Genomic DNA, 27,160 nt, shown 5'->3' on the forward strand with positions numbered 1-27,160 from the left:
TAATGACACCACTAACCTTTACCAAATTCCCAACTCTATTTGCTGAAATGCACCCCCAAACTTGCTAAGAACCTCCCCATGCTTCACTGTTGCCTGCAGACACTCTATTATATTGCTTTTCAGTCCTTCGGGAACAAACTGCTTTCTATTACAGCCAAATATTTCACATTTTGACTTATCAGTACAGAGCAGCTGCTGCTGTTTTTCTGCAACACAGTTCCTAAGTTTTCAGGCATAGATTAGCGTTGTTTCCATGTCGAGGGTATGGCTTTTTGGCCCAAATTCTTCTTGGTCCTCAATGTTACCCATTTCTTGGTGCTTCATTAACCCCTTAGTGACGGAGCCAAATTTTTGAAATCTGACCAGTGTCACTTTATGTGGTAATAACTCTGCAACGCTTCAACAAATCCCAGTGATTTTGAGAATGTTTTTTCGTGACACATTATACTTTATGATAATGGTAAATTTTGTTCAACATTTTTTGTGTTTATTTATAAAAAATATCAAAAATTTGAGAAAAATGTTAAAAAATTAGCAATTTTCTAAATTTGAATGATTATCCCTTTAATCCAGATAGTCATACAACAGCAAACCATTAATAAATAACATTTCCCACATGTCTGCTTTACATCAGCACCATTTGTAAAATGTTATTTTATTTTGTTAGCATTTTAGGAGGTTTAAAAATGTAGCAGCAATTTTTCATTTTTTCACAGAAATTTACAAAATTTATTTTTTTAGGGACGTATCCATGTTTGAAGTGATTTTAGGGGTCCCATATATTGGGAAACCCACACACATGATACCATTTTAAAAACAGCACCCCTAAACATATTGAAAACTGCTGTCAGGTAGTTTATTAACCCTTCAGGTGCTTTACAGGAATTAATGCAAAGTGGTATGACAGAAATGAAAATGTGTATTTTTACCACCTAAATGTTGCTAACTTCTAAACAGATTACAACAGCCGTCAGACTCTAAGGCCGCTATTTGGTCATGAATTGCCATGGCAAACATCAGGACAACAAAATCATGATCTGAGGGCACCAATTGTGACAAAGAAGAAGCCCCCACACTCTGTTAACCTTTTATAATGATGTAGTCACTATTGACAGCAGCATCTAAGGGGTTAAACAGATTTAGATGGTGCAAATACTGATCGTGGCTGGTACAGCAAGTTGTCAGCTATAGTGTACAACCAACAGATGCTGGATTGTCATCTGTATGGGGAGGCTATTCTCTTATATCTCAGGTCAGTTAAAAGACGTATTGGCGGTCATTAAGGGGTTAAAGGAGCTAGAACAGCATATCTGAAAACCTGACTCTGCTTTGAAAATCTTGTTATTAAGCATTATTAATTATCACCTGCTTGGTATAATCGGTTACTTATACATTGGACTATAATCGTTCAAAATCGCTGACTTTGAGAATGTGTACCTAGAAGAATGAATTCTGTTTTCAAGTGTGGTCACATCAAATATTGATTTTATTTATATTTCTCTTTTGCCTTTTGTTAATTGATACAAATAAACTACTAACACTTCAATTTTTTAACGCATCTTATTCTACATCATTTTTCCACACCTGTCAAACGTTTGCACAGTACTGTATTTACTTTTATTTACCAAAAATGTCATAAAAGATCTCTGGGGTACATTGCATTTTTAATTATTCAGTTTGTCCCTGTAATTGAGGTATTCAGATGTTCCTCCACCAATAGGCTGTCATTGTCATAAAATCAATGTTTTCGATGCTGCAGATTTAGCAGTTCTCTCAATTCTGAGCTCTGTATAACACCGCCAACACCACTGATTGACAGCTTTTGTTGTCCACTGTGCATAGGCAGAAAGCTGTCATGTGTCAATCAATGATGGGTATGGTGTTATACAGAACTCATGAATTTAGAGGACTACTTGGCAGCAGGTTTACTAGTCCTCTGGTGTTAATCTCCTGGGGATAAAAATTACTTTATTAAATCTACAGCCAGCAGCCCAGTAAGTAACACATCAATGGAACTAGGGTCTCTGCATTATGCTGCTCTCAGAAACCTGGCGACAGATATTCTTTAAGATCACAATGTGCCTATGTTTTAAAATTGCAGTAGTATCTGTCTAGGTAGAGGTGGAATGTTACATTAATCGCACTTAAAAATGACCTCGTGAACCACAAATATTTCATGTTAAGGGTTATTTTACATTAAGACAAAATGTGCATTGTGATGCTCAGAAATCATTATATCAAGTTTCTAGTAATACGGGATTATAACAGTAGAGAATATAAGTACAAGGTCTTACATAAGTGTAATATAATGTATATAATGTACCTGTGGGATAGCAAGACCTAGTGCAACCCCTCCAAGCAAGAAAAGGTTACTATGCAGCCAGTTAACCAGTTTGTCAATGCAGCCATTTGTGTGTATAAACTCTCCTGCTTCTAAATAATTGAGCGTCTGCACGCCAAAGCCACACATGGTGTTCACGACAGCCTACAAGAGATTATATATAAGTATTACAGCAGGACATGATACTTAACAGATGAATGACTTCCTCCGCGTGCGCAGTACCAGAATAGGTTGTTTATTGCTCTCACATCTAGAAGTATGTAGCGCTATCAGCCTATTGCTTACTGGAAATAGGAGATGATCAAGATGTCTGCATAATGTATTAAAGGGAAGGCAGTATGGCTACAAATAGGTAGATATTACATAATTTACATACATTTGTACATGCTGCCTATGGGATATGCAGGTAAACTTGCAAAATGGTTACGTGGAAATTTTCAGAAAAATAAAAAAGTTCTCATGAAGCTTCACTAAGACAACCATGAGCACATATTATCTGCTCCTTGCACACTATGTGTAGTATGTTAGGCTACGTTCACAATTGCGTTGTTGTGTGCTGCGTCGGCGACGCAACGCACAATGCACGCAAAAACGCATGCAAAACGCAGCAAAATGCGTTTTGTGACGCATGTGTTCATTTTTATAACGCAAAAAAAATGCAACAAGCAGCGTCCTCTGCGCCCTGACGCTTGCGCCCAAAAAACGCATGCGTCACAAAACGCAACAAAACTCATGTCCATGCGCCCCCCATGTTAAATATATGGGCGCATAACGCATGCGTCGCCGCGGTTGCGCCCGACGCACCGCAAATGTGAACGTAGCCTTATATAGCAACTGTAGTTATACTGTCCACTAGATGTGACCTCTAAGACAAAGATGTTCTGCAGAACTGCATTTTAAATCATTTACTAGGTAAATATTAGTATATTGTAAGATGGCAGCTGGATAAGTCCTGGATGGAGTATATGTCACCGAGGTGAGGTACAACCCAGAGACAAGGCTACAGCACTGACAGTGCTGAGAGGTTTATTTAATGAGCCCGGATTTGGGTCCAGGTTTTAGGAGCAGCTGGGAGAGCTCGGTGGGACTGGCTGCTACCATATCTCCAATCTAGGCCTGACAGCTGAGCTGCTCCATAGTGGCCTGAGTGTAGAGGTGGAAACACCTTTCGGACTTTGGAAGAAACTGACCCAGTGTGGTTCTGTTTTGCTGGGAGAATCATTGCACTTATGGACTAAAATAAATCTTCCCATCTGATGAAGAACATGGTGCCTGTGCCTTCCTCAAGCGCTGCCTGAGTGAGTGAGAGTGAATTCCTAGAATATATCACTAGTCTTAATACATGGGCTTACTGAAGCGCCATTCACGTAATGAATTGGGTTCATCACTTACATGGCGAGCACCTATGCCAGAAACGTACTGTACTCCAGTGATGAACTGGGGCGAATTACTGTTAACATTTACGCCACTCAGACAGTGTTAATTTTAATGGCTTAGATGGGCGGGCTTAGCCACTTAGAATGCCACAAAAAAGATGCGACAAATGAAGGCGTTTTACGCTAGTAGACTGACGTAAACACATTCGTGAATCAGGTCCATAGTGTATTTATATTTTTTGTAACAAATATAATTCAAACATTCCTCCCGATTTACTTTGGGAAATTCCTACCTCATCTTCACTGTAGAGGCAGCAGGAGTAGGGTACAGAACAACGTTCTCGACTTCGGTTTTCAGAGGTACAGTTGAAGTATATGTTCTGGGACCAGTCCTTATAAGAGATTCCCCCACAACAATTAAACTGATAGAAAGGGAAAATATAAGTCAAGATCACCAACTAAAAAAGCTTTAGGTATCTGCATATAAAGGGAGTAGTTAGCTTGGATCTTTATTCTCCATTTGGGGGACACCAATTAAACAAACAACCCATGTATTGTAATGGGAGTCATGGGATATTCTACTTTCCCTGCAGTTATGTCTTGTGTCTTTGCATCTACTCCCTGCTCTACTCTGTATGGAGGAGTGGGGACAGGTGGAAGAAAGTAACACAAGCCTACAGGAGCAGATTACACATGGTTTACATGCCGTCTATAAGTAGTGACATACGTCTGCATTGGAGCTGTATACACAAAAAACAGAACCATTTTTACTCAAGACTACATTTTTGCTAATTTTTTTTTATAGGCTTTAGAACAATTAAACATGGTTGTAAAGGTGGACAGCCACTATAATATCCTCTCTATATATAAAATAATTTTGTTGATTTAGCAGAATGTTTTATATTCTATTTTATCATACTATATTTAAAGGGAACCGGTCATGTAAACAGTATTAATCTGCAGGTTAATAGCATTCTAAAGCATTGAAAGCTCGAATGCCAGGAGAAAAATGAAGTTTATTTCTCCCGGCAGCCTCTTGCTTCCAGTCATGGAGGCGCGTTCGGTGCTTCTTCAGCCACCGCTCAGTACTAGTGAGGAGTCGTTCGCGAAAGATCTAACACAAAGTGCTGGCTCCCTGGTGTGAACAATAGGGACTGGCACCCCAGTGAAAGCCACTAAGTCTGATTGGCCCTTACCTGGGGTAAAATAACGGTGTTTGGCAGCCGAAATCCCGCCCAGGCACTGACTGACAACCGGCTCGACAGTGCATCAGTGCTCAGCTGGCTGTCAGTCAGCCACCGCTCACCATGTAATAAGCAGTGACAGCAGCTGCTCCTCTATGACTGAAAACCGAAGACTGCCAAGAGAAATACACTTCCACCTGGCCGCTGGGTTTTCAGTGTGGCAGCGGTGTGGATTTTGAAAGCTATTAACCTGAATTTTATCATGATATCTACAGGTGAATAGCATTGGTTTACATAAAGGAACCATTTACATATGAAAAGTCTGAACCAGAGACATGTATAAGATCAATATTTTTGACAATCATTTATGCTTGTCTCTATAAAAATTTCTTACCTCCCTTTGCCCAAAGTCTATGAGATTTTGTAGGTCCATGTCATCCCTGTAGTGAACAATTGCGTTACTAATCACTTCACTCACTTTACCACGAGCCTTCAAGAGAGCAAAAAATTACCAATGCGTCAATATGCAATCACTATAAACTTAGGGACTCATAGTGGCCCACGGCACCCATAGGCCCCAACGGTAAATTAAAAAAATGTTATACGGTTTTTCATGGTGGTCCGTAGTATAGACAAGCACAGTATATTGTGCTTTTATATACAGTAAAAAAAAAGAATGCAGAAGTAATGACGAAGTGTACAAGTCTGAGGAATACTTTTTTGGCCTACACTAACGAGCAAAAGGGTAACAAAGTTTTGAACTTTTGAATTTCAGGCTCCATATCTCACCATCAAATACTGCTTGGAATGTGAGACTACCATCATTTTATAGACAATCAACTTGGATATCTCATACATAGATTTGACGTGAAACTATTTAGCATATGATTAGATTCTTGTTATGTCACTGCATTGCTACTGTTTTGCTCCTAAAAAATAAAAAAAATTATTTTTTATTATTATTTTGTAAATCCACCTTTTGTATCTCAACACTACCAGAATCCTTCTGGACATGCTCTTGATTGGACTCAAGCATGTCTCGACCAAAATCTGAACCCAGATCTCTTCTATACTTTCCCAAAGATGGTGCATACTGGTCGACTCACTTGGGAATGTATACAGCTTTTCCTTCGCATTCGAATGGGTTGGGGTCTGGGGACAGTGGGGGCCAATCCAGCACCTCTACTTCATTGTCACTGAACCATTTCTTTGCCAATCTTGATGTATGCTTCGGGTCGTTGTCCTGCTGAAATACTATGTCATCCTTTTTATACCCATTGTACTCAAGTGTACAAAGTAACTTGTCTCGTATGATATTATTATTATTTATTTATATAGCACCATTGATTCCATGGTGCTGTACATGAGAATGGGTCACATACAAGTTACAGATATCACTTACAGTAAACAAACTAACAATGACAGACTGATACAGAGGGGCGAGGACCCTGCACTTGCGGGCTTACAGTCTACAGGATGGTGGGGAAGGAGACAATAGGTTGAAGGTTGCAGGAGCTCTGGTGTTGGTGAGGCAGTATCTCCGGTAGTGATGAGGAGGCAGCGGGGTCAGTGCAGGCTGTAGGCTTTCCTGAAGAGATGGGTTTTCAGGTTCCGTCTGAAGGATCCGAATGTGGTTGATAGTTGGACGTGTTGGGGCAGGGAATTCCAGAGGATGGGGGATATTCTGGAGAAGTCTTGGAGGCAGTTGGATGAGGAGCGAATAAGCGTGGAGGAGAGAAGGAGGTCTTGGGAGGACCGGAGATTACATGAGGGAAGATATCGGGAGATTAGTTCAGAGATATATGGAGGAGACAGGTTGTGGATGGCTTTGTAGGTCAGTATTAGTAATTTGTGAAGTATATCGTGGCACAGCTCTGTCGGTGCTCAAGAAAGGTTTCCCACACCAGCAATCATATAGTTAGTAAATAACTTGGCACTCAACTTAGTGGATCGTGATAATAAAGAAAAATAATTTTATTACTTGAATAGCAGCCCAGCATAAACGTTTCGGTCAAACATTTAGACCTTCTCCAGTAAACCGACTGCTGGTATAATGGAGAGTATAGGGCACTGATATATGTAGATAGGGTCCTATGGTGGAGTTTTTGCAGGACCTCTAAGATTGAAGCAATTATCCAAGTAAATAGAACGTGTGCGTATTTCCGTTCCAAATAGGCTTGAAAGATAATAAGCTAGTATAAATAACTTAAGAGGTACTGGAATACTGCCAAGAAGCACGGGATATGGAGAAATGTCCAACTGAATGGCCTGGAGTTATATAATCCTGGCCAAAAGGGTGGTACATATAGGCACAGAGTACCGGAGACGCGGTGAAAATCTAATGCACAGGGCTTTGTAAGAAGGCTTCAAAAGGCAAGTCTCATAGGGAAGGTGCGCTGAGGATCTGTTCCGGTATAAGATAGGTAGGAGGTGAACATCAACGCGGACTCCTGGATACGCTGAGGGAATGGGAGCCAATGAAGAGATTTGCAGAGAGGGGAAGCGGAGGAGTAGCGAGGAGAGAGATGAATTAGTCGGGCAGCAGAGTTAAGGATAGACTGGAGAAGTGAAAGGGTGTTAGCAGGGAGGCCACAGAAAAGGATGTTGCAGTAGTCAAGGCGGGAGATGATGAGGGCATGCACAAGCATTTTAGTAGATTTACGGTTGAGGAAAGGACGGTTTCTGGAGATATTTTTGAGCTGGAGGCGACAAGAGGTGGACAGAGATTGGATGTGCGGTTTGAAGGACAGGGCAGAGTCAAAAGTTACTCCGAGGCAGCGGACTTCCGGTACGGGGGAAAGCATGATGTCATTGATTGCGATAGATAGGTCAGGTAAGGAAGATTTATGGGATGGAGGAAAGATGATGAGTTCACATTTGTCTACACTGAGTTTGAGGAAGCGAGAGGAGAAGGAGGATATGGCTGATAGACACTCTGGGATTCTGGACAGTAGAGCGGTGATGTCTGGGCCAGAGAGGTAGATCTGAGTGTCATCAGCATAGAAGTGTTACTGGAATCCATGGGGCTTTATGAGGATACTCACATATAGCTCATTATTGAAACCACCATCGATCCTGGTCAAGTATTCAATACATTTGGCTGTGAAACAACTGCATATCGATCCATTAGCCCCTTTTACCCTTGTTTCTTCCAGACCCATTTGCAGGAGTAGCTATGGAAGATATCCACTAAATTAAAACATAACCTTTAATAAATATATATGCATAAAAAACTCGGATCCTAACAAGACACAAATATAAACCATACAAACATGCTCAAGTGAACCAGTGCTCGAGATAAAAAATTGGATCAATCTTACCAATTTAGATGGACATATAGAAGGAATCCCTCAAAATCCATGAGGGTGGTGGTTCCAGATGTAAAGGGCCAAGGGTAGGGAAAGGTACACCGCCAGTGTCTTCCCTGTAATCCCTTAGAAGAACTCCTGTCCTTACAAGGACAGGCCCCAAGTGTGCCCTGCTATGGGAATCCACCAACCAAAATGTAACCCTAAATGTCTCTCTTCTCCCTATGCGTTTCAACTCCAATAGGGGAGCATCATCAGGGGAGTTATATAGATAAGAGGTACCAGTGGGTCCCCTCAAAAGTCCTAAACAGGACAGTCCAGAAATAATTCCATACAGTCCGTATTAATCCGTATTAGGTGGGTCCCGCAGTGGCTGGGAGGTCCCCTAAGGATGTCAAGGATGCTGGCTGTGTCCGCAGCTTAGGTAAGTCCTAAGTAAGAGAACACAGTGGCGGTGTACCTTTCCCTACCCTTGGCCCTTTACATCTGGAACCACCACCCTCATGGATTTTGAGGGATTCCTTCTATATGTCCGTCTAAATTGGTAAGACTGATCCAATTTTTTATCTCGAGCACTGGTTCACTTGAGCACGTTTGTATGGTTTATATTTGTGTCTTGTTAGGATCCGAGTTTTTTATGCATATATATTTATTAAAGGTTGTTTTAATTTAGTGGATATCCTCCATAGCTACTCCTACTATTTTCCTGAGGGTATATACAGGGCTGTTTTCTCATACAGGCCGTAGCTATTCAGACCCATTTGCACCCATCAGAGCCTAGCCTATTAACTTTCATCTCATCGCTCCAAATCACCTGTTTCCAATATGCTGCTGTCCACTTTTTGTACTTTTTTTGCAAACTCAAGCTGACACTTCTTATTAATATGAAGTCAAAGCTTCCTCACCTTTTTCCAAACCACTATTCCAGACTTGTGTAACATGCATGGCACGGTCTTTGCATAGACGTCTGCGATCTCACGATCCATCTGATAGACCTTGTGATGAGCCGACTAGTTGACTCCGATATTTTGCCTGGACGTTCACCTCTTGAATTGTGACTGGATGGACATTATTTTATATTTTTCCTACTGTCATGGTGCTCACAAGATGCAATTTCAAAATTTTGTTAACCAAGAGACTGCTAATTATAAGCTGGTTTCTCTTTTGTTGGAAAGTCTTCTCCATGGCTTCTCCTCCATTCAAATCTGTGACCTAGCCAAGATGATTGTCTATAAAATGATGGTAGTCTCACATTTGAAGCTGTAGTATATGGTGAGATATGGAGCCTGAAAGTCAAAAGTTTAAAACATTGTTACTAGTGATGAGCGAGTATACTCGTTGTTCGGGTTTTCCCAAGTACACTCGGGTTGTCTCCGAGTATTTGTAACTGCTCGGAGATTTAGTTTTTGTTGACGCAGCTGCATGATTTACGGCTGTTAGCCAGCCTTAGTAATGTGGAGGTTGCCTGGTTGCTAGAGAATCCCCACATGTATTCAAGCTGTCTATCAGCTGTAAATCATGCAGCTGAGGTAACAAAAACTAAACCTCCGAGCAATTACAAATACTCGGAGAACACCCGAGCGTGCTCGAGAAAACCCGAGCAATGAGTTCACTCGCTCATCACTATTTGTTACCCTTTTGCTCTACAGTGTATGTCAGGTGAATTTGGGCCTAATGTTGTGTTTGTCATACCTGCAGGGTTCTTTTCTAGTTTCATATTTACTTTCATTATCTCATACATGTAATACCTGCTGTGACTAAAGAAGCAAACAGTCTTATATCTAGAAGTACAGGTGATTCTCACAAGATTAGAATATCATCAAAAAGGTCATTTATTTCAGTTCTTCAATACAAAAAGTGAAACTCATATTATATAGAATCATTACATAGTGATCTATTTCAAGTATTTATTTCTGTTAATGTTGAGGACTATGGCTTACAGCCAATGAAAACCCAAAAGTCATCAATTCAGTAAATTAGAATAATTGACAAAAAACACCTGAAAATGCTTCCTAAGCTTTTAAAAAGGCACCTTAGTCTGTTTTAGTAGGCTCCACAATCATGGGGAAGACTGCTGACTTGAGAGATGTCTAGAAGGCAGTCATTGACACATGGGGACCCATGTCATTTGATTGTGTAGGTCCACTGTTGTGAATTCTGCTCTTGGGTTCCCTCCAGTGGTTGTAGGTGGGAATGCAGTTGTCTCTGAGTCACAGTCCTGGCCAGGTGTATCTGCTAATTGCTGTTCTGACTGGGAAATTTAAGTGTGCAGGATTCATTAGCCCTTGCCAGTTGTCAATGTTTCTTTGGAAGTATTGGATCTCTGCCTGGCCTCACCTGCTTAGCTGCCAGTTCAGCAAAGATAAGTGTCTGTTTCTTTTTCTGAAGCACACTTGCTGTGTGCTTATTTTCAGTGCTGATCTTTTGTTTCTATTTGTCCAGCTTAGACTGTCAGTTGTTTTTCTCAGTCTGATTGGATTCTCTGGAGTTGCAGTTATACTCTCCACATCTTTAGTTAGGTGGTGGAGTTTTGTATTTTCTGCTGTGGATATTTTTGTAGTATTTTTATGCTGACCGCTTAGTATCCTGTCCTATCCTTTTCTATTTAGCTAGAAGTGGCCTCCTTTGCTAAGCCTGTTTTCTGCCTGCGTGTGTCTATTCCTCTCCAACTCACAGTCAATATTTGTGGGGGGCTGCCTATCCTTTGGGGGTCTACTCTGAGGCAAGATAGTTTTCCTATTTCCATCTTTAGGGGTATTTAGTCCTCCGGCTGTGTCGAGGTGTCTAGGTTTTGTTAGGCACACCCCACGGCTACTTCTAGTTGCGGTGATAAGATCAGGGTTTGCGGTCAGTATAAGTTACCACCTACTCCAGTGAAGGTTTTCATGCTGCTCCAAGGCCACCTGATCATAACAGTCCACTGTGTTTAATCAAGACCAAAGTCAGCCAGGAAATTGTAGAGCACTTCAAGCTTCCCTCTGCCGTCAAGCTTTTTGGAGATGGAAATTTCATTCTCCAGCAGGACTTAGCACCGGTCCACACTGCAGAAAGTACCAATACCTGGTTTAAAAACAACAGTATCACAGTGCTTCATTGGCTAACAAACTCGCCTGGCCTTAAGAATCTATGGGGTATTGTCAGGAGGAAGATGAGAAACACCAGACCCAACAATGCAGACGAGCTGAAGGCTACTATCAAAGCAGCCTGGGCTTCCATAACACCTCAGCAGTGCCACAGGCTGATCACCTCCATGCCATGCTGCATTGATGCAGTAATTGAAGCAAAGGAGCCCTGACCAAGTATTGAGTGCATTTACTGAACATACATTTCGCCTCCTGACGAAGAAGCGAAACGTGCGTTGGGGCGGCAGGGACGCCACATACACAGACAGATCTCATGTAAGTGCTGCTCATTATTGCTTTTGTTTCACTGCCATCATTAATTCCTTAGGGCGTTCCTCTTTGCCCCTACACTGAGTAGTTGATGTGCATCGTGTTCACTAGTTTTCTTTTGTTAAATATTTATGCAGGCACTCTGTTGGATCCTTATTCATGTATACACTTATAGTGGATGTCCCTGCTTCTTAGCAGTTACCTTGGATTTTTGCTATTTTATCTTTATTAATTATTTAATAAAAAAGTTTATTGATACTGGCACTTTATACTGGTTCTTCTCTGAGTTGTTTTATACATTTCAGTAGGCCAACATTTCGGATTTTTGAAATCATTTTTCAAGCTGGTGTTATAATTTACTGAGATAATGACTTTTGGGTTTTCATTGGTTGTAAGCCATAGTCATCAACATTAACAGAAATAAAACACTTGAAATCGATCACTCTGTTTGTAATGACTCTATAATATATGAGTTTCACTTTTTATATTGAAGAACTGAAATAAATTAACTTTTTGATGATATTCTAATTTTGTGAGAAGCACCTGTAAATCATAAGAATAAGGTTCAAAGGTAAGCGCTAATTTATTTTCAAACCTTAGAATTGGACTACAGATAATTTCACATAGATTACAAATAGTTGCTTTTATTCAGTCTATGTCCACATTGTGCTTTAGCCTAATGTCAATGGCCCTGTTAGGGGTTATGTCTGAAGCCCTGGAAAATGGGTTTTGGATGTTTGTGCTGATGGGGTCATTATGTACTCTGTTGGATATAATTTGTCAGGTGAGCATCAAAATGCAGTCAAACAAGTTTTGGTGCCTGCCTGAAATAGGTGGGTACTGCTGAAAATGTCCGACAGAGCACAGTGAATCAGTTTGCAACATTAAAGTCAATGGCCCCATCAGAACAAACATCCAGCATCCCATTTTCCAGGGTTATAGATGTAAGAGACTTAAATCTCGACAGAGTTACAGAAGGTTAAACCACAACATGAACACAACCTAAACAGAAATGAGAGAAACTAAGTGTATTCAGTTGTTTCCCCTCACTTCTGAGGGGATATTCTGGCCCAAAAGTTGACATCTTTGTCTCTCGCCCACTTTTGTTTACATGAGGTTGATAATTGAGGAGACCATTCTGTAGCTATAAATTTTAGCTTGTACACAAAACACCCCATTAAATGACACAGAGGGTATTTTGGATATTGCACATCTGTTCTTTGTGCACAGAATATCCACTCCACAGCTGTGTTTATCCATGAACTGTATGCATGAAGAAGGGGCCTAGCTTTAAGTCAAAAATTCATATTTGCTTTTCACAAAATAGAACAAGTCACATAGGAGATGTTTAATATGGAATAGACAAATATTCATTTTTGGGAAAATAATTGTGAACTAATATGCTGCATGTTGGGATGTTATCATATCAGTGTTAGACAAAGTTTTTGGACAAAAATGTATATATAAGTGGAAAACATTAATATGTTACTGGTAATGAAGCTGTAAATGACTATGCAACATACATTTATGACATCTATCCTCACAATGGGGTTTCATCGCCCGCTGCTGTTAGTAGAGAGCTCATCGAAGTTCCGTAAGAAATTAATGAGAATTCCGCCCATCTCTCCACTGGCAATGGCTCCGTTTTTTTAGATAGATGTTGTGGACATGACATAGATGTACAATATGGGAAAGCCTGTTTAGCAAACTTACCGTAAGTGACCCTCCAACCTGGGACTGAAAAGTGACTATAGATTTCTCATGTGTTGTCACCTTGCCTGATGACCTCCGCTCACTAGTGATATGTGGAGTGAAGTGGTAAATGTAAACCATGCCTCCCCTGCCTCTCCAATCTTACATTTGCATGGCTTACATTTACCACTGCGGTGGCCATAGGAAAGCAGGAGAATTGAAACCCCAATCTGTGCAGAGGAGGCAAAGGGAGGCAGATGGAAGTCATCAGGCAGGGTGACTACACATAAGAAATGTAGCCACGTTCAGCTCTAGGGTCGCTTCAAAGCCAATTCTAAATATACTCTTAATAAATTCTCAGAATATTCCAGTACTTAGTGAAGATATAAAAGTCAATACACAGTATTTAAGGGTACGTTCAAATTGGTAGAAAAAAAATAAAAATCTGTGGCTAAAAAAAAAAAGTATACAGACATTATAGCACGGGATCGCAAATGAGTCTTTCTTTGAAGTAAAACCTTGTTTAAAAACAGGCAGGAACGTGTTTTACCTCACAGAAAGAATCAGCTGTGATCTCATGCTGTAATCTCTGTATACTCTTATGCTTCACCCCCTGCCCAGGAGCTGTGGTGTGATCAGTCCATATTCCTGTACGGTCAGACACCCCCATTACACAGCAATGGCACAAGTATAAGATTTAAAAAAATTCTCTAAAAAGTAGAGACTAGCAAAAGTCTACTTTGAAATTCCAGGTTATGGGATCCCGTCATGCTGTGCAGGATCCCACAATCCTCCACCGTAGTTTCCACTGTTAGAACAAAGGCCCAGATTCATCAAAGTATTTATGAATGAGTACAAAACTGGATAGACAATAAGCGCAGTAGCGTCTTATATGGGTGGAATAAGGGGAGATAAAAAGCGGTTTATGCTCATCTTTGGGGGTTAGAAGAGTCACAACCCCTATATCAGCTTGGAAAGTAGGGTACTGGGTACTTGCGAGGCTGGAAATAAGTGTGGGTATATATGGACAACTGATATTGAGTGCTATATCCACAACTTGTAAGCTGTACTTTATCATTGTGGATTGTCCTGATGAAGAATTATGCTTACTTTGAAACATGTTGACTAAAAAAAAAAAAAAAAAAAGTTCTCTCCCTTTCTCAACCATCGGCAGCATGGATATGTACCCACTTATTTCCAGCCCCGCAAGTTCCACCAGAAAACTGGCATAAAATGCTTTGAAAAGTTGCAAAGTGTTTTTGCTTACAAAATGCCAGTCTCAATGTATCTGGGACAAAATTTGGTGTGTTATCACAAAATATCGCACTTTTAACAAAAACTAAAAATAATGTAATCAAAAGTGATGATAATTTGAACTTTATCATTTGGCCCACAATCTACTCAAGACGTGCCTCCAAGTTTTGCACATTAATACAACCCCTGGCAAAAATTATGGAGTCACCGGCCTTGGAGGATGTTCATTCAGTTGTTTAATTTTGTAGAAAAAAAAGCAGATCACAGACATGGCACAAAACTATGGTCATTTCAAATGGCAACTTTCTGGCTTTAAAGAAACACTAAAAAAAAAAAATAAAGCAGAAAAAATGTGGTAGTCAGTAATGGTTACTTTTTTTTAACTAAGCATAGGGGAAAAATTATGGAGTCACCCTGTAAATTTTCATAACCAAAACTAACACCTGCATCAAATTAGATCTGTTCGTTAGTCTGCATGTAAAACGGAGTGATCATACCTTGGAGATCTGTTGCACCAAGTGGACTGACATGAATCATGGCTCCAACACGAGAGATGTCAATTGAAACAAAGGAGAGGATTATCAAACTATTAAAAGAGGGTAAATCATCACACAATGTTGCAAAAGATGTTGGCTGTTCCTTCAGCTGTGTCTAAAATCTGGACCAAATACAAACAACATGGGAAGGTTGTTAAAGGCAAACATACTGGTAGACCAAGGAAGACGCAAAGCGTCAAGACCGGAAACTTAAAGCAATATGTCTCCAAATCCGGAAATGCACAACAAAACAAATGAGGAACGAATGGGTGGGAAATGGAGTCAACATCTTTGACCGAACTGTAAGAAACCGCTTAAAGGAAATAGGATTTACATACAGAAAAGCTAAACGAAAGCCATCATTAACACCTAAACAGAAAAAAACAAGGTTACAATGGGCTAAGGAAAAGCAATCGTGGACTGTGGATGACTGGATGAAAGTCATATTCAGTGATTAATCGCGAATCTGCATTGGGCAAGGTGATGATGCTGGAACTTTTGTTTGGTGCAGTTCCAATGAGATTTATAAAGATGACTGCCTGAAGAGAACATGCAAATTTCCACAGTCATTGATGATATGGGGCTGCATGTCAGGTAAAGGCACTGAGGAGATGGCTGTCATTAAATCTCCAATAAATGCACAAGTTTATGTTGATATTTTGGACACTTTTCTTATCCCGTCAATTAAAAGGATGTTTGGGGATGATGAAATCATTTTTCAAGATGATAATGCATCCTACCATAGAGCAAAAACTGTGAAAACATTCCTTGAAAAAGACACATAAGGTCAATGTCATGGCCTGCAAATAGTCCGGATCTCAATCCAATTGAAAATCTTTGGTGGAAGTTGAAGAAAATGGTCCATGACAAGGCTCCAACCTGCAAAGCTGATCTGGCAACAGCAACCAGAGAAAGTTGGAGCCAGATTGGTGAAGAGTACTGTTTGACACTCATTACGTCCATGCCTCAGAGACTGCAAGCGGTTATAAAAGCCAGACGTGGTGCAACAAAATACTATTGATGTTTTGGAGTGTTTTTTTTGTTTGTTTGTTTGTTTGTTTTTCATGATTCCATTATTTTTTCCTCAGAATTGAGTGATTCCATAATTTTTCCCATATGCTTGGTTAAAAAAAAAAAACTATTACTGACTACCACATTTTTTGTTCTTGATTTCTTTTAGTGTTTAAAGCCAGAAAGTTGCCATTTGAAATGACTTTAGTTTTGTGCCATGTCTGTGATCTGCTTTTTTTCCACAAAATTAAACAACTGAATGAACATTCTCCAAGGCTGGTGATTCCATATTTTTGCCAGGGATTGTATACGTTCACATGTCTTAAAGCGGCAGGTAAGAGGGTTCACCAACCTATAGAATAATAAAGTCTTTCTATGAAATACGGTAGTTACCGTATTTATAATGTTGGTGAAGGACAAGCACCTTTGCCAAATAATCAGCATCTCTCTGATCACACACCTTACAGCCAAGGACCAGATGGAGGCAATCCTATGCCAAGTGAGTCATGGGGAGTTTTTGTTTAGCTCTCAGGAAATTGTGATCTGAATTCTGCACAATTATGATTTATGACTACTTTTAGCAATTTAACAAGTATTTTACTTGTTTAGTTCAATTGTAGACATAAACTAGGCCAGAATATGGAGAATTAAAAGGTTTTCTAGGACTGAAATATTGATGACCTAACGTTAGAATAAGTCATTAATATCAGATCAGTGTGGGGGGGGGGGGGCGCAACATCCCAGCGCCCACAACAGTCAGCTAACTGAAGGCCAACTGGAAGTGGCACAGCTCCATCCTTGTGTAGTGGCCGTGAATGGTACTGCAAGCTCCCTCTCATATTAGTGAATGGGAGAAAGCTTACAGTAGCCTTCATGGCCACTACACAATGTAAGGAGCTGTGCTAGTTCCTGAGTGCCATGGCACCTTTGATCACCCATCTGATAAACTTTCCTGAGGATATTTCTTCAAGAATAGAAGAGATTCATTGGTTTAATTACCAATAACAACAATTTAACAATATAAATTCCAAAGCAATTAAATATATTTACTTTTAAACATCACCTTGTCAGAATAGACGAAGCCTACTATGCCCGCGGACAGCTGCAGTAGAAACACCAATGTCAGACATATAGAAAACTGTAGAGAAAAGTCAACAAATAACATTTATTTATAATTATGTGCAAAAAAATACTTAGAATATGTTATCAAGGCAAACAAAAAGTAATGTGAATACAAACATAAAATAGGACGTGTAAATCCAGTATTACATGGAGGCGATATTGTCCTGACATGTCTGTGTTAGTCAATACATTTAGTCCCTATGAAAATAAACAATTAGGCTAAGTGCACACATTGCAGAATTGCCGCGGACATTTCCGTGGCAATTCCGCAACTGTGCCGCGGGTAAAACGCATGCGGAATTGGCATGCGTATTCAGCATGCGTATTCCCGCTAAACACTAGCGTTTTGCAGCGTAATTAGCTTGCAGAATGCTAGCGTTTTCCAAGACATCTGTAGCATCGCTTGGAAAACTGATTGATAGGTTGGTCACTCTTATCAAACATAGTATTTGACAAGTGTGACCAACTTTTTACTATTGATGCTGCCTACGCAGCATCAATAGTAAAAGATAGAGTGTTAAAAATAATAATAAAAAAAAAAAAAAAGGTTATTCTCACCTTCCGGCGTCCTGATCTCCTCAGCGGTGCACGCGGCGCCTTCAGTTCCCTGGGATGCTGTGTGTGAAGGACCTGGGATGACGTCAGTCACGTGACCGTGACATCGCAGGTCCTTCGCACACAGTATCCTGGGGAACGGGAGCCACTGCATGCACCGCTGAGAGGCGGGAGGACTCCGGGGCCATCAGAAGGTGAGTATATCACGATTTTTAAATTTTAACTCTCTTTTTTTTTAACAATTATATGGTGCCCAGTCCGTGGAGGAGAATCTCCTCTCCTCCACCCTGGGTACCATCCGCACATGATCCGCTTACTTCCCGCATGGTGGGCATAGCCCCATGCGGGAAGTAAGCGGATCAATGCATTCCTATGTGTGCGGAATCCCCGCGATTCCGCAAATTAATGAACATGCAGCGTTTTTTTCCAGTATGCGTTTCTGCTCAGGAAAAAAACGCAGCATGTGCATACAAAATGCGGATTGCATTCTTTTAAATAGGATGCTTAATGTGAGCTTTTATTTTCGCGTTTTTATAGCGAAAAAAACCCGAAAAATCCGGAACGTGCGCACACAGCCTTAGGTTACAGAACGTTCTGCTGCTCCTCAGTTATTCCTACTGTGCACACGTTGCTTTTTTTGTGTTTTTTCACTATAAAAACGCATACATTATGCATCTCATCATTTAGAATGCATTCCGCAATTTTTGTGCACATGATGCGTTTTTTTCTGCGAAAAAAACCCCGCAGCATGTTCATTAATTTTGCGGATTTTTTGCGTTATTCCAGGTATTTAATGCATTGGGAAGCTCCAGAAAAAACCTGTCAAAAATGTGTCAAAAACACATGCGGATTTCTTGCAGAAAATGTCCGGTTTTGCTCAGGAAATTTCTGCAAGAAATCCTGAACGTGTGCACATAGCCTTAATGTATGAAAAAAATTACAACTGGCTGACACTATTCCAATTGTCAAGAGATGAATAGTGTTCCTACAGTGTGTCACTGCCAACTTTACTTAGACAGTGTGAGGAGGCATTCAGACATTGCTTCTAGAGGTGCAGTTAAAAACAGCATCTAAAGTAAAAAAAAAAAAATGTATGTGGCATTACTGAGACTTGCAGAGGTTTTATGATGCAGTAAGGGTATGTGCACACATTGCGGATTCTCTGCGGATCCGCAGCGTTTTTGAGGTGCAGAAACGCTGCAGATCCGCAATTGATTTACAGTACAATGTAAATCAATGAGAAAAAAAAATGTTGTGCACACTTTGCGGAAACGCTGCGGTTTAAAAGAAGTAGCATGTCACTTCTTTTTTGTGAATCTGTGAATTATAGAAAACTGCAAGGGTAAAAACCGTAGCAAATCCGCAAGAAAAACGCAGCAAAAACGCTGCGGAACCGCAGGTGCGTTTTCTGCCAGGAGAGGCAGAATCCGCACCAGAAATTCCTAAGCCTAATCCGCAACGTGTGCACATAGCCTAATAGGCCATGTGTTGCTTACAGATGAAACACGTAAAATAAGAGTATTTCATCTGTAAAATTACATAGTTTTGCAAATTGGTAATTTACCAAGGCAGATTGTGGTAAAACAACGTGTTTTTGGTTTTCATGCGGCTTTTCATCTCCTGTCCACTGCAACTTTTAAACGGGTTGGCTTTTTTTTTTTTTGCTAAAAACCTAGTCACTCTATGCAATTACAGATTTCTTAGTCATCAAAGTGCGCACACCGCACGCCGTCAGTTGAGACAATTAGTATAATTAGCATATTTCACAGACAGCACATGGACCGAACATACAGTGATGTGAATAAGCCCTTAGGCCGAGGGCAAACGAGCATATGAAAATTTGATTGATTTTCATACAACAACCTTGGATGATTTTCAACGTATTGTAATCTGTATTCCATCCATGTAAAATCTGTACAGTACATCAGTATTTTAGATAAGAACAGAAAATGCGGCAGCACGCACCCATCTGTGGTCCAATTCTTTATTCAAAACATGAAAAAATACAGCCTTGCCGTCGTCGTTCACCTGCTCACCTCCCGTCCATCTGCACTCCCTCGGACCGCAAGGCTGTATTTTTTCATGTTTTGAATAAAGAATTGGACCACAGATGGGTGAGTGCTGCCGCATTTTCTGTTCTTATCTACATGTTTGCATCTATCTTCCATGCGAGCACCCCCTATACTGAAGTCAGTCTGTCACCACTCACTGCTGCTGATCTGCCGGAAGAAGGAAGGCTGTGCAGCTCACTTTTTTCTTTTGCTTTTGGACATCAGTATTTTAGGTTAGTATGAAATCCATGTGGCATCCGTGTTTATACATCAACATGGCCATGATCAATGACAGTTTCTACAATAATAATGGCAATGTATTATAAAAACCGGATACAATATGGATGTTTTGTATGGGATCTGATTTTTAGATATTATAAGATATTTTATGCAGATGTAAAATACGGACATAAGGATTGCATTCAGATTGCATAAGAAAAATAATTTGCTTTTTTTCTAGATTTTTTTTTGTCATACTTATGTGAACTTAATTGAACTTCTGTTTTCTGGGCGAATATAATATGTGCATATTTTAAAAACACAGTAATTACTTTATTCTGTTTTGCAGTATTTAGCATCAGTATTTAGAAGTCAAAATCATGAGTCAAACATGAACAGAAAAAAGTATAATGGAATAATGGTTTCAATATACAGGTATGTCCCAAATACAGAAATTCATTATTGCACAGTGCAGACAGGACAGCACAGCACAGCACGGGGATCAGACTGGAGCCATCTTCTACAGCTTCTCATTTCTTATATCAAGTAAAGAACTCAGTATTAATATACAATATATTTCTTTTATACTATAAGTAAAAAAGGAAAAGAGGGTAGCAGCTCAGAGCTGAAACGTACAACAGCCAAAATGAATAATGACAATTACCGTATCTGCCATGGTAGTTTAAAGTGGAAATATTACGGTCCAGAGATGACTTGTTTTTGGTACTACAAATTAATAACCAGGAATAGGACAAGAAAAATACACTGATAAGATCCATTATAAGTCATGGGAACACTGCTAAAAGTATGTGGGATTACTGCAAAAGCTGCATGGGAGATCCAGCCTAAACAACGAAGTATTTCTGCCAACGCAACGGTACAAAACGAGACTTAGTAAAGAAAAGGAGATGCAGGCCACAAAAAAGGTAAGCTGGAAGTGATCACCCAACTGAGATCTATGGGGGAATATAGGCCATCAATAACTCCTGCCGATCAGCTGTTACCGGCACTGGCTGGAAATTCTCGGATGGTGCCCCAACACAGCAAAAATAGAATTGATCCATATCAGTATAATATATATGTTCTCAGTCTAGAAGAACAACAGCTATCAGAAATGCGAATGTCAGGTAAAAGGACTCACTGTTAAATCCCAAGGTGATAAACATTTATATCTTTTCAACACAATAAGGGAACGGGTGAGACACTACTCATATAGACGCAATGACTAACTATATCCACAGATGACAATGATGTCAGAGGAACAAACATCCAGGATGAGTTATGGATCTGCAGAAACAGAACCTCACAAAGGATCCAAAAGATGATGTGCTGACATCTCTGGATATAAAAAACAGTAGAGAAAACTGAAAGTGCTCAGATTACTTCTGTGAAAATAACCAAAGTTAGTGTAAGCCTGAAAACTACACATTAGCCAATAAAACAAAACCCAGATGCAGAACCAAAGTGTTCAACAAGAGAAAAAAAGGTAAACCACCTAAACGTCACTCAAAGTGTATATGAGTTAACATAAATGCATAAAAGCTGATGATAATGAAAAGACTACCATAAACAATAAAGAACTCAAACTAAAGATATCAGTTGAAAAAAAGAATCGGAAGGCATGGAAAAGCTGATTAAACTCTTGAAGGAACACAATGCTAGATAGATAAAAATCTGGAGATCAAGATGCATGAAGAAGAGCAAAACATCTTGAGACAGAAAGTTTTAGGACTTGCTCAGGCTAAAGAAGAAAATAAGGAACTTAAAATGGGCATGATGATCATAGAAAAGAATGCCCTGAAGGTGAAGATTGGAGAACTTAGAGAAGTCATTATGGGTATTTTTGCAAAGCAACTGCAGAAACAGATAATCTCGGCTGATCAAGAGGCTGAGAAATTGGACTAACCTGGTGAGAAAGGGAGTTGGAGTATACAAGAATATAGATGAGCGGTGTTCGAGTCGAACTGTTCGCCAATTTCAAATTCGAGCTGTTTTGGGCGGTGATCGAGTCGTTCGTCGAACTCGAACAATTTGCTTAACTTGATTTGCACATTAAAACTGTTTATCATTATTAATAGACTGTTTCAGTGTATAGTGGGTGGGGGATAGATCTGTGCTGAAATAATGCCGATCTACATTTTTTTTTTCTTTCCCGCATTTACAGTGGGGCGGTGCATTCTCTCATCCTATCAGCAGTGCACACGCACACAGCAATGTGCATGTGATGCACACAAGCAAGGGCATGTGTCATTGGCTGTGTATGTCACATGTCCTTGCCCTATAAGAACCAGCCATTTGCCCGTCGCCACCATTTCCTCACTGCTGCAGCTTAGTGTTAGATGGCACCGCTGCTGCTGTGGGCGCTATACAGTCTAAGAGTGTTTTTTTGGAGCAAATTTTCAGAGAGATAGGTTTAGGGAGTCGGGAGGAGTTGGGACTAGTTGTAATATCAGCCCTTTTCAGGGTAGGTTACAGCAGTTCCTAGCACTTTTTGCCAGGCAGGTCTGTGCCAGTGCTGTGCAAGTGTTTGTCACAGCATTTGGTGTAATATAGCTCAGCCAATCCTTTTGGGCTAGTAGCATTGTCTGGTAGTCAGCAGAGCAGCCCACCTGTGAAGCTTGCTACACCGCCTGTGTATCTAAATTTTTACTGCATCTAACCCAATAAATCATTTTGGGCTTAGTAGCAGTGTCTGCAAGTTAGTGGAGTAGCCCGCCTATGAAGCTAGCTACACCGCCTGTGTATCTAAATTTTAACTGCATCTAACCCAGGAAATCGTTTTGGGCCTAGGAGCAGTGTCTGCACGTTAGTGGAGTAGCCCGCCTATGAAGCTAGCTACACCACCTGTGTATCTAAATTTTTACTGCATCTAACCCAGTAAATCTTTTAGGGCTTAGTAGCAGTGTCTGCACGTCAGTGGAGTAGCCCGACGGTGAAGCTAGCTACACCGCCTGTGTATCTAAATTTTTACTGCATCTAACCCAGTAAATTGTTTTGGGCCTAGGAGCAGTGTCTGCACGTCAGCGGAGTAGCCCGCCTGTGAAGCTAACTACACCGCCTGTGTATTTAAATTTTTACTGCATCTAACCCAGTAAATCCTTTTGGGCCTAGTACCACAGTTTGGCCACTCAGTTCTGCTCGGTTTTCATCCATCGGTTGTTGTGCCAACAACTACAGATACAGAGTTGCCAATTAGTTAAGTACCAAAATGAGTGGCAAAAGGCCTGCTGCTGGTGGAAAGGGGAATAGGCGTGTTGGAAAGGGAAAAAAAGGTTGTGTCCGTGGGGTAGGTGGTAAAGCAACAGTAACATCTGCAGAAGAAAGACCATCTTCCAGCCAAAGTAAGATGTCTACTTCTTTTCATGGACAATCTGATATGATCCCTTTCTTACGACCATCGCTACGAGTATCGCCAAAAATTCCAGATGAGGCACAAAAACAGCAAGTGCTTGAACCGATATCAAGTGCTCGTTCAAGTGGGCTCTCCTCCATGTCAACTTCAACATCACAACTACTCCAGTCCTCAGAGGTGTCACCCCAATCGCACTTGCTTCCTCACAGCTCCCCAGCAGGACCGGCGTCAGCACCCGGCACACCGGGCAAATGCCGGGGCCCTGGGGAGAGAGGGGGGCCCACTCACGTCATAGATACAGCTGGGAGAGCAGAGCAGGAGATAACGTGCTCTCTCCGCCCACAAAGTCACTGCTGGCTGCGTTCTCTTAACCCCTATGTGCCAGCTCTGACACAAGCATCTTCTCACTCAGTGAGTGCAGCCAGGCAGGCACACATAGGGGTTAAGAGAAGGCAGCCAGTGTGACATTGTTTGTGGGCGGAGAGAGCACATTCTCTGCTCTGATCTCCGCCCCTGGCTGGCTGCAGTGCTGCTGAAGTTATGAGGCAGATTCAGGAGAAGCTCCTAGTCCTACCAGTGCCTGAGTGAGTGGCGCTGCTATATACTACGTGGGCTGCGCTGCTATATACTACGTGGGCTGCTATATACTACGTGGGCTGCGCTGCTATATACTACGTGGAAACAGGAACACATGGGCTACTTGCACAGTGAACAAGTCTGTATGATCATGTTCACACACCACCAAGAAACCTGAAGACACAAAAGAGAATAGTAAAACCAAAAACACTCAGTTTGAAAAAATGTTGCAGTAATCCGCAAGTGCTAGTAAAAGATGTAAAAAACAGGGTATTTGGTTGATACGTTTTTTGCAAAAAATGTATACTAAGCTGCTCTACCAATCTTCACGGTATACCCTTATCAGAGCAGTCCTAACTAATGTATGCAATCCATGTTGCGGATTACTGCAACATTTTTTCAAACTGAGTGTTTTTGGTTTTACTATTCTCTTTTGTGTCTTCAGGTTTCTTGGTGGTGTGTGAACATGATCATACAGACTTGTTCACTGTGCAAGTAGCCCATGTGTTCCTGTTTCCATAATTGTTCTCTTGTGTCTACAAGACTGGGGAGTTCCACCACTCCTCTTGGGCTATCTGCACAAAAGCTGTTCTACCCTGTATGCACACATGGATTTTTCCTCTCTGAACCCTGTTCACACAGGTTATATACAGATGATCAGGTTTTTAAATACATCAGATAGGGATTGCATACATTAGTTAGGACTGCTCTGATAAGGGTATACCGTGAAGATTGGTAGAGCAGCTTAGTATACATTTTTTGCAAAAAACGTATCAACCAAATACCCTGTTTTTTACATCTTTTACTAGCACTTGCGGATTACTGCAACATTTTTTCAAACTGAGTGTTTTTGGTTTTACTATTCTCTTTTGTGTCTTCAGGTTTCTTGGTGGTGTGTGAACATGATCATACAGACTTGTTCACTGTGCAAGTAGCCCATGTGTTCCTGTTTCCATAATTGTTCTCTTGTGTCTACAAGACTGGGGAGTTCCACCACTCCTCTTGGGCTATCTGCACAAAAGCTGTTCTACCCTGTATGCACACATGGATTTTTCCTCTCTGAACCCTGTTCACACAGGTTATATACAGATGATCAGGTTTTTAAATACATCAGATAGGGATTGCATACATTAGTTAGGACTGCTCTGATAAGGGTATACCGTGAAGATTGGTAGAGCAGCTTAGTATACATTTTTTGCAAAAAACGCATCAACCAAATACCCTGTTTTTTACATCTTTTACTAGCACTTGCGGATTACTGCAACATTTTTTCAAACTGAGTGTTTTTGGTTTTACCATTCTCTTTTGTGTCTTCAGGTTTCTTGGTGGTGTGTGAACATGATCATACAGACTTGTTCACTGTGCAAGTAGCCCATGTGTTCCTGTTTCCATAATTGTTCTCTTGTGTCTACAAGACTGGGGAGTTTCACCACTCCTCTTGGGCTATCTGCACAAAAGCTGTTCTACCCTGTATGCACACATGGATTTTTCCTCTCTGAACCCTGTTCACACAGGTTATATACAGATGATCAGGTTTTTAAATACATCAGATAGGGATTGCATACATTAGTTAGGACTGCTCTGATAAGGGTATACCGTGAAGATTGGTAGAGCAGCTTAGTATACATTTTTTGCAAAAAACGTATCAACCAAATACCCTGTTTTTTACATCTTTTACTAGCACTTGCGGATTACTGCAACATTTTTTCAAACTGAGTGTTTTTGGTTTTACTATTCTCTTTTGTGTCTTCAGGTTTCTTGGTGGTGTGTGAACATGATCATACAGACTTGTTCACTGTGCAAGTAGCCCATGTGTTCCTGTTTCCATAATTGTTCTCTTGTGTCTACAAGACTGGGGAGTTCCACCACTCCTCTTGGGCTATCTGCACAAAAGCTGTTCTACCCTGTATGCACACATGGATTTTTCCTCTCTGAACCCTGTTCACACAGGTTATATACAGATGATCAGGTTTTTAAATACATCAGATAGGGATTGCATACATTAGTTAGGACTGCTCTGATAAGGGTATACCGTGAAGATTGGTAGAGCAGCTTAGTATACATTTTTTGCAAAAAACGTATCAACCAAATACCCTGTTTTTTACATCTTTTACTAGCACTTGCGGATTACTGCAACATTTTTTCAAACTGAGTGTTTTTGGTTTTACTATTCTCTTTTGTGTCTTCAGGTTTCTTGGTGGTGTGTGAACATGATCATACAGACTTGTTCACTGTGCAAGTAGCCCATGTGTTCCTGTTTCCATAATTGTTCTCTTGTGTCTACAAGACTGGGGAGTTCCACCACTCCTCTTGGGCTATCTGCACAAAAGCTGTTCTACCCTGTATGCACACATGGATTTTTCCTCTCTGAACCCTGTTCACACAGGTTATATACAGATGATCAGGTTTTTAAATACATCAGATAGGGATTGCATACATTAGTTAGGACTGCTCTGATAAGGGTATACCGTGAAGATTGGTAGAGCAGCTTAGTATACATTTTTTGCAAAAAACGTATCAACCAAATACCCTGTTTTTTACATCTTTTACTAGCACTTGCGGATTACTGCAACATTTTTTCAAACTGAGTGTTTTTGGTTTTACTATTCTCTTTTGTGTCTTTTTTTTTCTTTATATACTACGTGGGCTGCGCTGCTATATACTACGTGGGCTGCGCTGCTATATACTACGTGGGCTCGGCTGCGCTGCTATATACTACGTGGGCTCGGCTGCGCTGCTATATACTACGTGGGCTGCTATATACTACGTGGGCTGCGCTGCTATATACTACGTGGGCTGTGCTATATACTACATGGGCTGCTATATGCTACGTGGGCTGCTATATGCTACGTGGGCTGCTATATACTACGTGGGCAGTGTTATATACTACATGGCTGTGTTTATATGCGATCATGAATCGGGGTATGTGTTAAAGGGGGGGCCCACTGAGACTCTTTCGCCCAGGGCCCTCAAAAACCTGGAGCCGGCCCTGCTCCCAAGTCTTCAGCTGCCCGTCTGAGCATGGGGTAACACAGACGGTTGAGTCTGCAGAGCTGTTTACTCATACTATAGCCTGGGAATCAGAGGTTTGCTCCAGAGCTTCTGTGAATCCAGATGAGGAAATGATCTGCACTGATGCCCAGAATCTTTGTGAGTCGGATCTAGGCCCAGATGAAGAAGGTTCTGAGCAT

General features: G+C 40.8%; 1 protein-coding gene across 1 annotated transcript in view; it reads right to left on the minus strand.

Annotated features, from left to right (window-relative positions):
* The window catches only part of TSPAN33 (tetraspanin 33), a 73,749-nt gene that overhangs the window by 8,068 nt on the left and 38,521 nt on the right, over positions 1-27,160 (minus strand). The window contains exons 4-7 of the mRNA XM_069765417.1: positions 17,158-17,232; positions 5,296-5,391; positions 4,011-4,139; positions 2,324-2,485 (exon numbers count right to left, since the gene is read on the minus strand). Coding sequence (XP_069621518.1) covers positions 2,324-2,485; positions 4,011-4,139; positions 5,296-5,391; positions 17,158-17,232 — 462 coding nt within the window. The remainder of the gene's footprint in view (positions 1-2,323; positions 2,486-4,010; positions 4,140-5,295; positions 5,392-17,157; positions 17,233-27,160) is intronic.

The sequence above is a fragment of the Ranitomeya imitator genome, chromosome 4 (genome assembly GCF_032444005.1).
Source record: "Ranitomeya imitator isolate aRanImi1 chromosome 4, aRanImi1.pri, whole genome shotgun sequence".
NCBI classification, from domain to species: domain Eukaryota; kingdom Metazoa; phylum Chordata; class Amphibia; order Anura; family Dendrobatidae; genus Ranitomeya; species Ranitomeya imitator.